The 12,969-nt window shown below is 35.6% G+C and overlaps 1 protein-coding gene across 6 annotated transcripts in view; it reads left to right on the forward strand.

Moving 5' to 3' along the window:
* ATP2B1 (ATPase plasma membrane Ca2+ transporting 1) overlaps nucleotides 1–12,969 on the forward strand; it is a 121,880-nt gene that overhangs the window by 70,969 nt on the left and 37,942 nt on the right. For all 6 annotated transcript variants that reach the window (XM_030819873.1, XM_030819870.1, XM_030819869.1 and 3 more), the window contains exons 4-8: nucleotides 3,467–3,721; nucleotides 3,810–3,935; nucleotides 7,964–8,104; nucleotides 10,929–10,967; nucleotides 12,030–12,191. In XM_030819873.1, the coding sequence (XP_030675733.1) occupies nucleotides 3,467–3,721; nucleotides 3,810–3,935; nucleotides 7,964–8,104; nucleotides 10,929–10,967; nucleotides 12,030–12,191 (723 nt within the window). The remainder of the gene's footprint in view (nucleotides 1–3,466; nucleotides 3,722–3,809; nucleotides 3,936–7,963; nucleotides 8,105–10,928; nucleotides 10,968–12,029; nucleotides 12,192–12,969) is intronic.

The following is a 12,969-nucleotide window of genomic DNA, read 5'->3' on the forward strand; positions in this document are numbered from 1 at the left end:
AATCTATTGTATATTCACATAGATAGCATTTTGATGAAAAGTGTTCCCCCAATAATGAATTTTTAAATGAAATAATATAAAGAGTGGTGTCATATCTCTTTAATGCCCAGCTTAATTGAAGATAGCTCGGTTCTCCTATCTGCTTCTGTATTTATTATGTCACATTATCACATGCAGTGTAATCTTTGGAAAATTATGTTATACATTAATGAAATATGAGACCAATAATTATGCCTTCAAATTATGAAAATAGGAATCCCCTTCAGGTTTCATGACAGCACTTTGAGAACTACTTCTCTATACTATTAATGTACAAACTTGATACATCACCCAAGGAATAGCTCAACTAGGAGGTTTTAAAATGGAATATTTGCCTTGTGGTAGAGAGTATTGACTGAATTTAGACTGTGCCTGTCTCTCAGTTGAATATATTTACAAGAGAACACCTTTGATAATATAGGTTTTTATTATTATATTTGAGCTTGGACTTTACTGAAAACATTGTTAAAGTTCTTTATATATTTATACATATATATAACTAAGCTGTAGTCATTTTGTAGCTTTGATCCTTTTTCCCCTGTAACTTCTCTAAAAATTTGTAATCATTGTCAGTAGGAAAGGATTTATATTTTGTACTATTTCAAGATTATTTTGGTCTTACCTGTATGATGTAGAGTAGAACTATATATGAAATAAAATATGTCATTAATTTGTTTCAAGTTCTCTTTTGAAATATTCAGTAGTTTAGTGATGGATATCCATGTCAGATTCAGAGCTGAAAATTGTATAGTTGTCCATAATTCTTTCCCTTCCTTAACCTCTGTTGTGTTGGTCTTTAAACTTTTTTGGTTATTTACTCTATCAGGAAAAAAATGAGCACATACCTCCAAATGATGCATTTATTATATTTATAACTATATATAATTTGTATATTTTCAGCATATAGAAAAAATAGAAACTGAAAGTAAAAGATAAAGCTGGGCACAGGGGCTCATACCTGTAATCCCAGCACTTTGGGAGGCTGAGGCAAGAGGCCAGGAGTTCGAGGCCAATCTGGGCAATGTGGCGAGATCCCATCTCTACAGAAAATTTTTAAAATGAGCTGAGTGTGGTGGCATGCGCCTTGTGGTCTAAGCTACTTGGGAGGCTGAGGTAGAAAGATTGCTTGAGCCCAGGCTGTTGAGGCTGCAGTGAGCCACATTGGCACCGCTGCACTCCAGCCTGAGCAACAAAGTGAGACTCTGTCTCAAAAAAAAAAAAAAAAAAAAAAAAAAAAAAAAAAAATGAAAATTTAATGTTTGCTTTCTTCTTGTAGCCATAAAACATTATTGTTAACCTGATTTAGGTCTAAGTTTGATTAATTTCAGAAGTTGGCTTTAATGTCTCATAGCTAAAAGAAACACATTATATAAATCCAAGTGGGAAAAGTGTAGTTACTAAATCATACTCATTTTCATGATACCTACCCACCAGTTATGCAAAGGTATTTGTTAAAATATGACTGGTAAATTCCATTGTCTGATGTCAATCTGTTGTTTTTGTATGCTATTGTAAAGTATTGCATTTTTTGTGTAATAAATGACATCAAAACCCAGTAAAATGCTTCACTTGGATAATATGTTAGCTGTGTTTCCAAGTTGGTGAAAGTGGTCAGCATGGTGTTCTATCATCTGATCCTGAGTCCAGAGTTGCTCTAATTCAGAGTTAATCTCCTGTCTTCTGGCTAGAGGGAGGAATGGAGCGGGGAGAGTCATTCTTACAGCCTTGACTGTTAAACAGAATGTAAATCATAAAATCACTTAACTGGTTATTATACATAATGACACATGGTGATTTCTTGAGCTTGAAAATAATTAAAATAGAAATTCTGGTATTTGGGTTGGAGGGGGTTCTGTTGGATTATCCTGCTTGTACCTCACAGTTGAATCCTGCTGGTGGTTCTCAGGATATTTTTTGTAACTGTTCACATCAAGTCTTCCATTTCATCCCCGATTGATCTTAACTTCATTCCCTGTCTTCCCTCCCAGATTGCTTTTTAGTCAGCACCCTCACACCTCAGATTTTTTCTTCAGTCTGTGCTCACCATGCTAGAACATGCTTTAGTCATTTCTAGTGTTATTTATTTACTCATTCTTTTCTTCTCAATAATTCTCCTGCTTTGTCTGTTTAAGAGAACCAATGGCTTTCAGACATTTCAATTCAATTCAAAAAGAAATAACTTCACATAGCAACCCAGAAGCCTGTATTCCTTCATGTGAATTTATAAGTGATCAGCGTTTCAGGAAATAATACTTATCCTTACTACACACATATCCTTTCTGTTTTGTTTTGTTTCATTTTTCAGAATGCTGGTCATGAGCCACTGAATTGATTTTGGACTCACAACTAGATTACAGCCTGAAGTCAAAAAGCACTGTTCTGTTATTCTTCACCATTATTGACTATAGAGTTTTGGCTCATTCTCTCCCCACTCCCCACCTCCCACCCTGCATCCTTTTCTGATCTCTATTCTGCCATTTGTACTGACTTTAATCTCTCCCTGGATTTTTTTTTTCTTAGATTTATATGGCTAGTTCTCTACCAACATTTGGTTTGTAGCTCAAATGTCATGCATACCTCAAAGAGGCCTTCCTTGCTCACTGAACCTCAGTTACCCCTCTTTCTTCATTTAGTAACACATCACTATGTTTTTCTTCATGGCACTTGTCGATATGTGAAATTAATTATTTGTGTATTATTATCTGAATTCTTCATACACCGTCCCCAGTCTGAGTATGGATTCCATGAGGAGAGAGAGCTTGTGTGTCTTACTCACTACTGTATTTCTAGCTCCTAAAATAGTGTCTGGCACCTAGCATGTGCTCAAATGGTTGGAATAACAAGTAGCACTTTGCTTAACTTTTCATGTTATAAAAGCCAATTTTTGATCACAGTTCAGTAAAAATGACACAGTAAATAAGCATGATTCATGGGTTTCACATAATACTAACTTTTCATGTATATCTTATCTATCATATGTAATAATTAATATGGTTAGCCCTTGGTTGAGTGTGAAGAAAGCCTTAGCCACTGCTGTACCTACTTTACCAGTATCCTCACATTTAATCCTCACAATAACTCTGGAATAGCTGGTGGTATCATAATTTGACGATGAAGAAACCAAGTCTCAAAAATTAAGTAACTTGCCTCAGGACTGATACTTCATCTCCTTCAGTGTCCTTACTTCTTAACTGCTTCCCTACCTAGACTGCCCCCCTCTCCTGAGATTGAGAATCACAGAAGCAGGGAACTTGAAAGTGACGTAGAGTTCTTATGGAATGCTTTGAATTTAATAAAGTATTTATTGCTATAGGTAAAATTGATAAAGTAAACATAATTAACACAAAAATATTATTTAGACTTACTATATGTATGTTGTCATCAATTCAGAATCTTTTTGATAAGTATTTTCTTTCTTTCCAAATAGTTTGTGGAGAAGTTTCTGTTGGGGAGGAAGAAGGTGAAGGTGAAACTGGTTGGATTGAAGGAGCTGCAATCCTCTTGTCTGTAGTGTGTGTGGTGTTAGTAACAGCTTTCAATGACTGGAGTAAGGAAAAACAGTTTAGAGGTTTGCAGAGCCGAATTGAACAAGAACAGAAGTTCACTGTCATCAGGGGTGGTCAGGTCATTCAGATACCTGTAGCTGACATTACTGTTGGAGATATTGCTCAAGTGAAATATGGTAAGTAAAAAGAGCAATACATCTGACAATAAACATAAAATTACTGTAATCTTGTTTATAGTTTAGTATATCATGCTTTTTATTTTAGGTGATCTTCTTCCAGCTGACGGCATACTTATTCAAGGCAACGATCTTAAAATTGATGAAAGCTCATTGACTGGTGAATCAGATCATGTTAAAAAGTCTTTAGATAAGGATCCCTTACTTCTGTCAGGTAAAAATTTCTTTTGTATCTTTGAACACTTTCCTCTTTCGCAACTATGTACCATTGTCAGCAAACACCATTTTCCTAAGAGTCAATAATATAAAGACGAATCTGTATTTTATGCTACCTTCTACTGTTGTAATCCTTGGAGACTTTTTTTGGTAAGCTGACAAAAACATTAGAAATCTTTGAATGCAGAGCTATATTTTACAAATGAGGGACCAGAGTCCAAAAAATCAAGAGATTTGAGATTCAGTATGCATGCTAGTGTAATGATAAAACTGAAATATAGGCCTAATGATACCTCTTGAGTTGGTCTGTTATTCTGTATCATGACCATTTTTAATGCCTATTGAAGTATAAAATTAAAGAATGAATATATGTTTAAAGCAAATTAATGAATTCTCTGTGATGCTCTACAAAGGACAGGTTGTTTTTTCTTGAGAACTGGTAAAATCCCTAAAGTTTTCCTAATCCAGCTCCTTTAACTGCTGAAGAATGAGTTTGAGATATAAACTATTTAGTATTATATGACTAACCAAGAGTAGATCTAGCAGTCACACCTCCATCTAGTCAGAACTGAATTTGCAAATGGTTAAGATATGTTCTGGGTTTGGAGAAGGGAAGGATAGGTGAGGATACTGTTTGAAATGGAGGGTGACAGCTTGGGAGGCTCTTGTAGTAACCTCATTGTGATAGCTTGAACTAAGTTGAACTAAGTAAATATGAAATGGAAGGGGTGGTGGGAAAAATTACAAGTTTGCTTCCAAAACACTGAATGAGAGAAAGCTATAGTATCACAAATTGACCCCCAAGTCATATTAATTCTTTTAACTTTTAGGTTCTAAGGTTCCTATTCTTATTTTCCCAGTATTCTATATGGAATTTATGAAATTGTCTATCACAACTGTACTTGTTGGATTGAATTTATACTAGAGTTTTGGGAAAGCTGAATGTAACCTTCTACATGTAGTCTTCTGTCATTGTCAGGTGTTGATAGATTGCCAACATTTTATACATTGTCAGATGATTGCTGCTGAAACCAGTGTCAAACCTGTGATATCCGCAAGGGTCAGTTAAGTTAGAATCACAACTTTAGAGCAAAACCTAAGTTTAACCGTAACTTTTTAAGATTTATAAATGCATGCCAAAAGAAGCTTATTGCAAAGAACCAGACACATTTATATTGGCCAGAAAATCTTATTGCAAAAAAATCAGAGTAATTACATTGATAAACACCATTATAAATAGGATAAAAGTTCCAATTCTAATATAGACTTAACGTTTCATCAAAAAAAAAAAATCTTGAGATGTGTATACCTTCAGTATCCTGTGCCACTTAAAACATTCACACCGTTTGGATTTTTCTTTGTATTGGTGTGCTTGTCATTTATACCAAATAGCCAGAAAGAGCTTGGATATATAAATATAATGTATTTAAGTGTAATGTGTTAACTCTTTCTACTTACCTTGCCATGCTTCTAAGGAACTGTAGTTAATGTTAACCAAATAAAATCTATAACCTTTCCAAAGGAGAGGGAAGCTATCTAATCATACCTTACCATCACAGATTCACCAGACCACAATGTGTAACAAACTAAGATAGTCTCTCCTGTTTGCTATGTATACTGCATGGACTTTTATGTACATCTCACTTATTTACATAGTGCTTAGCTCTTCAGGTTGATTTCCTCTAACTGAACTTTGGTCCTTTCTGTTTTAACAGAGATGACTGGTAAGCTTTATGTAGACTCAGGTTCCTAACACACCAAGTATACCAGGAGAACTCTATAAATTTTCCACATTTAAGAAAAGACTGAAATAACTTTGTAGAGTCCCTTATCGCAGTATGGGTGGGAAAGTTTTTCTGCATTTATTTCCCTATTCCAAAAATGTACTAAAAAGCATGACATGCATTTATTTTTAAATTTACTCTCATGATGCCATCTCTGACTGCTGTTCTTGGCTTCTTAAGTTTAGATTTTTAAAAGCAGTATTCAGTTAGTGGTGGGGATATGACCAAGACTTAAAACTGTTTACTTTGCCTGAGCACATTCACTGCCAACATCTGATTACCTGTGGTAAGGCAAAATAGAACCTAAAAAATTGGAATCTGGAGAAAACCAGAGTTGCTAAAAGAAATAAATTATCTGTTATGCATAATACTTACTGTTTCACTATCTTGAATTATATTTCTTGTTTTCCCTGCACTTTCACTGGCAAAGAAGCTAATAACTAGTGAAATAATCAATATGGATTTTTAAAAGCAAGAAAGCAAAGGCCTAAAAAACAATATTGGATAAGTTACTCAGTAATTAATAGCCAAATATAGTTTCTTAAATACTTGAGTAAGTACAAATATTTTATGAGCGTACTTAGCAAATAATCCTTGAGCATAAACTTGGTTCATAAGATTATGGTAGATGCTGCTCCAGAAGATTGTAAACGAGGAAATAAAATACAAATCAATAACTGTAAAGAAGACTTTAGTGTAAAAAAAAAAAGTTGCTTTAAAGCCTGCTTAAAACTAACAAAAAGATTAGAATAGAGGGATTAGAAGCCTTTTAGTGAATAAGGAAAGATATAGAGATGTGGATGTACAAGTTGGAGAACCGTAAGCAAACTTATCAGCATTATAACTAAAGAAGAATACACTCTTTATCCTCTGACAGAGCTGGACTGAATCTTTGTCTTGACATTTAATAGTTGTATAACCTTCAGGCCGAGCACGGTGACTCGCACCTGTAATTCCAGCACTTTGGGGGCTAAGACGGGAGACAATTATTGAGATCAGCCTGGGCAACACATACCCTGTCTCTACAAAAAAAAAAAAAAAAAAAAAAAAAAAAAAGAAAAGTTGTATAACCTTGGGCAAGTTTCTAGAAAATGAGAATAATAATGCCTGTCAACTTGCAAAATTGTTTTGAGGGACATAGAATTTAATCCATGTTCCCATCTCTGATTCCTAGTTTTCTGTAATGAAATTTTATGTTAAGAGTAGCAGATGAGGAAGTTTGTAAGATTGGGTCGTTCTCAAGGTGAGGACTTTGGACTCAATCCAGTAGGCAACAAAGAATCAGAAATTTTTCAGCCATGAGAAGTATATGATGAAATCACATTTTAGGAAGATTAAAACGGATTTCAGGATGAACTGGGAAGACACAGAGACTAGGTAGGGGGCTATTGCAGTTATGAAGGCGGGCTGGAATGAAAGCTTGTGTTAGATAGAGGTTATGAGGTTGGGTGTGGGAAGTGTGACATTGGTTGTTATTGATACATATGTTGTTTCTTTATAAGCAGTGTTTTTCTCAGAGAAATGTCCCTCATACCTTAGGTTACAATTAATGAGCATTCATTGAACCCCTACAAATTCTAGGCAGTATGCTAAGCACTTGACATTTATAGGTTTATATGAGAAATGTAAATCTCATATTTCTATGAAGTGTACAGACAGGGAACTGAGTTGTTACAATTTACCTAATATTACATGGTAAGTGAGTAGTAGATTGAGCTTTGAACTTGGATATGACTGATTAGAGTTAAAACCTTAAGCACAAGAAATAAGTTTTATTTAATGTCTTACTAAATTTATTTTATTGATCCAGACATGGTGGCTCAAATCTGTAATCCCAACAATTTGGGTGGCCAAGACAGGAGGATTGCTTGAGCCCAGGAGTTTGAGACCAACCTGAGCACTATAGTGAGACCCTGTCTCTAGAAAATTTTTTTTAAAAAATTAGCAGAGTGTACCTGTGGTCCCAGCTACTCAGGAGGGTTACTTCAGCTGAGGAGATCCAGGCTGTAGTAAGCCATGTTCACACCATTGCACTCCAGCCTGGGTGACAGACCAAGACCCTGCCTTTAAAAAAAAAAAAAATATATATAGATATAGATATAGATATAGATATATAGATATATCTATAGATATTTTCCTAGATGTTGAGGCTGTTAAAAACAATATTACTGAAATTTGAAATTTGGTGGTAGCAAGGAAATCTATTAGTATTTTTAAAAACAAACTATGTTTTTGGTTATAGGTACTCATGTAATGGAAGGCTCTGGAAGAATGGTAGTTACAGCTGTAGGTGTAAATTCTCAAACTGGAATTATCTTTACCTTACTTGGAGCTGGAGGTGAAGAGGAAGAGAAGAAAGATGAGAAGAAAAAGGAAAAGAAAAGTAAGAATAACAATTTTCTATAATTGGTATTTGGAAATAGGGCAAGTAATTCGTAAGAACTAGTACCTTCTTTCAAGAGATTCTGGTATGAAAAATTCCACAAAAGGTTAAAAGAAGATTTTTCTTTTAGACTTAATAGCATGGGCCTTAAGAGAATACATCAGTCCCCTTTACCATGGCCAGAGAAATTCAGCATCTACTTGAATACTTCCATTGGCATTCTTGCATTTATTCTCTAGGTGTAGAATTTCCCCTGTCATCTGATCAGCAAAATGAATTGAACTCTCACGGCGGATTTTTTCTGCTACTTTAGCAGTAGCTTTATCAGCCATATTATATTTTGGTTTCACTGAGCTTTCTTTTAATCTTCTTCAACTATTCACGTTTCTATTCTACTATACTTAATGTGCTTGGTTTTTGAACACAAGACTAGGACTTCACTTTGACACCTTACATTTCTTTTGTTATATTCAGCCCATCATTAGATATCAAAATCTTTTTAAAATGTTGGTCCGTTGTATCTGCCGTCCCTCCAAGTGTTCTGTTATCAGCAAACTTGATAATCTTACATACCATTTATCCGCAAGGATCTTACAAGAAACTGTTATACACAAGAGACATCTCAGAATCTCCTAGTTAGGGGCATGCCACTTTTAAAAAGCCCTCCCCACCCTGCTTCTAAGTGTCTGCTGTACCACCCTTCCTTCCCACTCAGGATTACCCCTCTGGAGTCTTTTCCCTTTAGGTTGACAACATTTTACGGTGCTTTAGCCACTTAGATTTATTTGATGTTATTTAGGATAGTAAACCCATATTGTTGTTTCTCACATGAATATTTTGAAACATTCTAAAATAACTGCCTGGCTAAAATCCTGGTTTGCTATAACTACAGCAGTGTTTTTAATATTTGAGTGGTTTGCTTTGTTCTTTGAGTTTTGCCGTTAGCTATAAAATCTCTATTTCGAAACAAAAATGTATGTGAAAAATTCTGGATGCAGATCCAGGTGGCAAGCCCCCCATTCTAGGTTTTTTTTCTATGTCCTCCTTGAATTAGTTCTCAATGTGCTTCCATAGGTTTCTTAAGGCTGAGTAGAACGCGGTTTGAAAACCAGCACAATAATGATTCTATTTATTGAGTGTTTTACATTCACTGTCTCATTAATCCTCACAACTGTACAAAGTAAAGACTATTATTATTTTTTTACTGAAGAGTAAACTGAGGCTTATGGAGATTATGTAATTTGCTCTAGATCAAAGTGCTAGTAAGTGGCAGGTCACACCCTCTTCTCTGGCTCAAGAGTCTACCCTTCTATGCCACGCTCCATCCTAATCCACAGGAGTTGAAAGTCACTGAACGCTGAAGGAAAGTTTGCATCCTCACTTTATTCCACAGTGTCTTTTCCAGTAAGCTCCTTTTCCCCCTGATTCTTATACACTGGTTTTATTAATCTAGTCAAGAACATTCCCTGGAAATTAACATCTAATTTGTTGACTCCCTTTTGTTGTTGTTGTTGTTGTTGTTGTTGTTTTTAAAAGAACAGGGCAACATTTTTTCTTTTGTGGACCTCCAGCCCTTCTCCCATTCCCTTGACTGCCTTAGCGATTACTCAGAAGCAGTCCAGGGTAATCTGTCTCAGTTCCCTCAGTGGCCTGGACTGTGGCCGTCTGGTCTCTCCAAACTTGAGCTCATTAAAATTAGCTAGGTATTATCTTACTATCTCCTCATCAATCTTGAGCTTCTGTTCCTTCTTGACCATGTTTGTTCCATGTTTTCCGTTTGAAGATAGTTCTCCTCGATAAAGAAGCTAGAAGAATATAGGCTGAATGGTTCTGCTGCTCTTTGGCATTTTTAATATTGTAGTGCCTACTCCAGACAATAGGCCTGTCCCTTCCTTCGTTACTTTATTGCTTCAGATATGCTCATCTTTCTGTGTTTTCCAACTATAAGCTGATTTTGGAGAGCTACCTTACCTGGTAGTCTTACTGGCTTATTCTATACATTCGTATTCTAGTTAGTTTACTAAGTTGCCTCTCCTATCTTTTGTACGTACAATTTTTGTCCTCACTCTCATCAACACTCTGCTGTGTGCCAGTTGTCTTTTTTGTTTTGTTTTGTTTTGTTTGTTTTTTTGTTTTTTTGAGACGGAGTCTCACTCTATCTCCCAGGCTGGAGTGCAATGGCATGATCTTGGCTCACTGCAACCTCCGCCTTCCGGGTTCAAGCAGCTCTCCCGCCTCAACCTCCTGACTGGCTGGGACTACAGGTGCATGCCACCACACCCGGCTAATTTTTTATTTTTAGTAGAGATGAGGTTTCACCATGTTAGCCAGGCTGGTCCTGAACCCCCGACCTCAGATGATCCACCTGCCTTGGCCTCCCAAAGTGCTGGGATTACAGGCATGAGCCACCACACCCGGCTGCCCATTGTCTTTTTATAACATCCCTTCCTCCTCCCTCTTCACCTCTGCCCTTCTTTCTCCCTCTCCACCTCTGCCCTTTTCTGCTTTCTTAGGGTTATATTTGTATTTAGTTTTAAAACCTTTTGTATCATATTTAGGTTTATTACAGCTTATAAAATAGTGAAGTCTTATGGAAAAATAAAACAAATATAGACACCCTAAATTATTTTGCGGTATTCTCCCATAGGTAAGACTTAGGGAGTGATTGACCCAGCAGGTCATCACAAGTCAAATGTTTTCTAATCTGTAGACACACACACCATTGTGTAACAACTGTTATAGAAATGTGAACTACTTCTGCATAATTTAGCATGGCTGTATTCATTTCTTTTGGAAAGCTTTAATTCCCATTTTGTTCCTACAGATAAGAAACAAGATGGAGCTATTGAGAATCGCAACAAAGGTAAATTTAGGAGGACAAAAGTATAGTGAGCTTGTTTTCATTATATCCAAAAATCTACTGTATACCATATTTATTCAAAAGTAAGATACACGTGGCAGGGAAAATCAACAATATATGTTATCTTGGGTTAACCTTTCTTCCTGCCGGTGTCTTAGTCATGTTGTCACTACAATGTTAGTAAGATTTTAAGTACGATTTGTGGTACAGGTTGAGTATCCCTTATCTGAAATGCCTGGGACCAGAAGTGTTTCAGATTTCAGGGTTTTTTTTTTTTTTTCGGATTTTAGAATATTTGCATGTACATAATGAGATATCTTGGGGATGAGACCCAACTCCAAACACGAAATTTATTTATACATTGCCATATACACCTTCTACACATTGCCTGATGGTAATTTTGTACAACATTTTTAATAATTTTGTGCATGAAATGGAGTTTTGACTATTCCCCATCACAGGAGGTCAGGTGTGGAATTTTCCACTTGTGTCATGTCAGTGCTCAAAAAGTTTCAGATTTTGGGGTATTTTAGATTTTCGGATTAGGGTAAATTTATGTAGATTAACTTTCAACTTAAGTATTTCAAGTATTTGAACACTGGTTATTAAATAGTAGCAAAAATGCATAAGAAACAAAATATATAGCATAAATGTTACTGCATTTATTTAAGAGTCATATATGCATATTTCTATATACATATGGTTATACATGATCTCTACATTATGGTCATAAATTGTAGGGGAGGGATTTATGTTGTTTAGATGTTACCTAACATAACACACAGGAAAAGAAGTTTAGTATTCTTTAGTTCTCAGTTTAAGGACCTTGTATGCCTCATCCTCATTACCTAGCACAACATTTTCAAATATGGTACAAAGTTTCACAACCTAATGTCACTATTGTCTTATTTTCTCTGTGTAGACACACACACACACACTCACAAAGCTGAATGCTTATACCTTTACTGGTTTCTGTAAGAAACTGATTTTTAAAATTTCTTTAAAATGTTAATAGTGATATGTGCCTTTAAAGTATAGTGAAGTTCTATTTGCTCTTAAATGTAGCAAAAGCCCAGGATGGTGCAGCCATGGAAATGCAGCCATTGAAGAGTGAGGAAGGTGGAGATGGTGATGAAAAAGATAAAAAGAAAGCAAATTTGCCAAAAAAGGAAAAATCTGTTTTACAAGGGAAACTTACAAAACTGGCTGTTCAGATTGGCAAAGCAGGTATGATACAGAGAAGAAAATAAAGTGTTTTATTTTTAAATATGCTTTCTGCTTAAAAATTGTCTTTTGATACACTTAAGGCTGGAAATTGTTGCTTTGTGAATAGAAGGGGAGTTTGAAATATTTTCAGTTCTAGCTACAATGCACCAGGCCCTTTGAGTTACTACTATAGGTACTTATAATTTGCTAATAAGTGGTCGGGTTAGGATTACTGCCTAAGTCTGTCCAGTTACAAGCCTATGCACTCTTCTCTGAATTTCTGCATTAAGTGGAGAAAAGGCAACCTGTGAGGTTATTCAGTAAAGATGAACTAATTATATTTTAATAAAATTTCATCACACATGTTGCTCATCTTTTTACTGGTTATGAGAATTTTTAGTTATGTCTCTAATGTTAAAGTTCTGCCCTGAATGGAGTCATTGTAGTGCAGCTGAAGTTACTGTATTACTGCCATCACTAGAAAATACCTGTTAATACAGCCATTCTTTAAGGGAAAAAGCAGAGCTCTGAGGTTAGAAACAGCATGACCTCCAGCAGTAGCATCTTTTTGGAAGAACACTGTGTGGATGAATAAGCATATATTATTAAAATTGCTTAAATTGCATCATTTTACTGCTCTCTAGGAGTCTGATGGGAAAAGTGACGTTTTTGCTTCTGTCCTCAGTACACTTATTATCTAATAGCAAGTATTTGCTCTTTGTAATATGTAGCCAAGTGGTAATACTGACTCATGTAGTGTTGGGGGAAAAGGTGGATTTGAGGTGGTAAATCCACTTAG

Source organism: Nomascus leucogenys, chromosome 10 (genome assembly GCF_006542625.1).
Source record: "Nomascus leucogenys isolate Asia chromosome 10, Asia_NLE_v1, whole genome shotgun sequence".
Classification (NCBI taxonomy): domain Eukaryota; kingdom Metazoa; phylum Chordata; class Mammalia; order Primates; family Hylobatidae; genus Nomascus; species Nomascus leucogenys.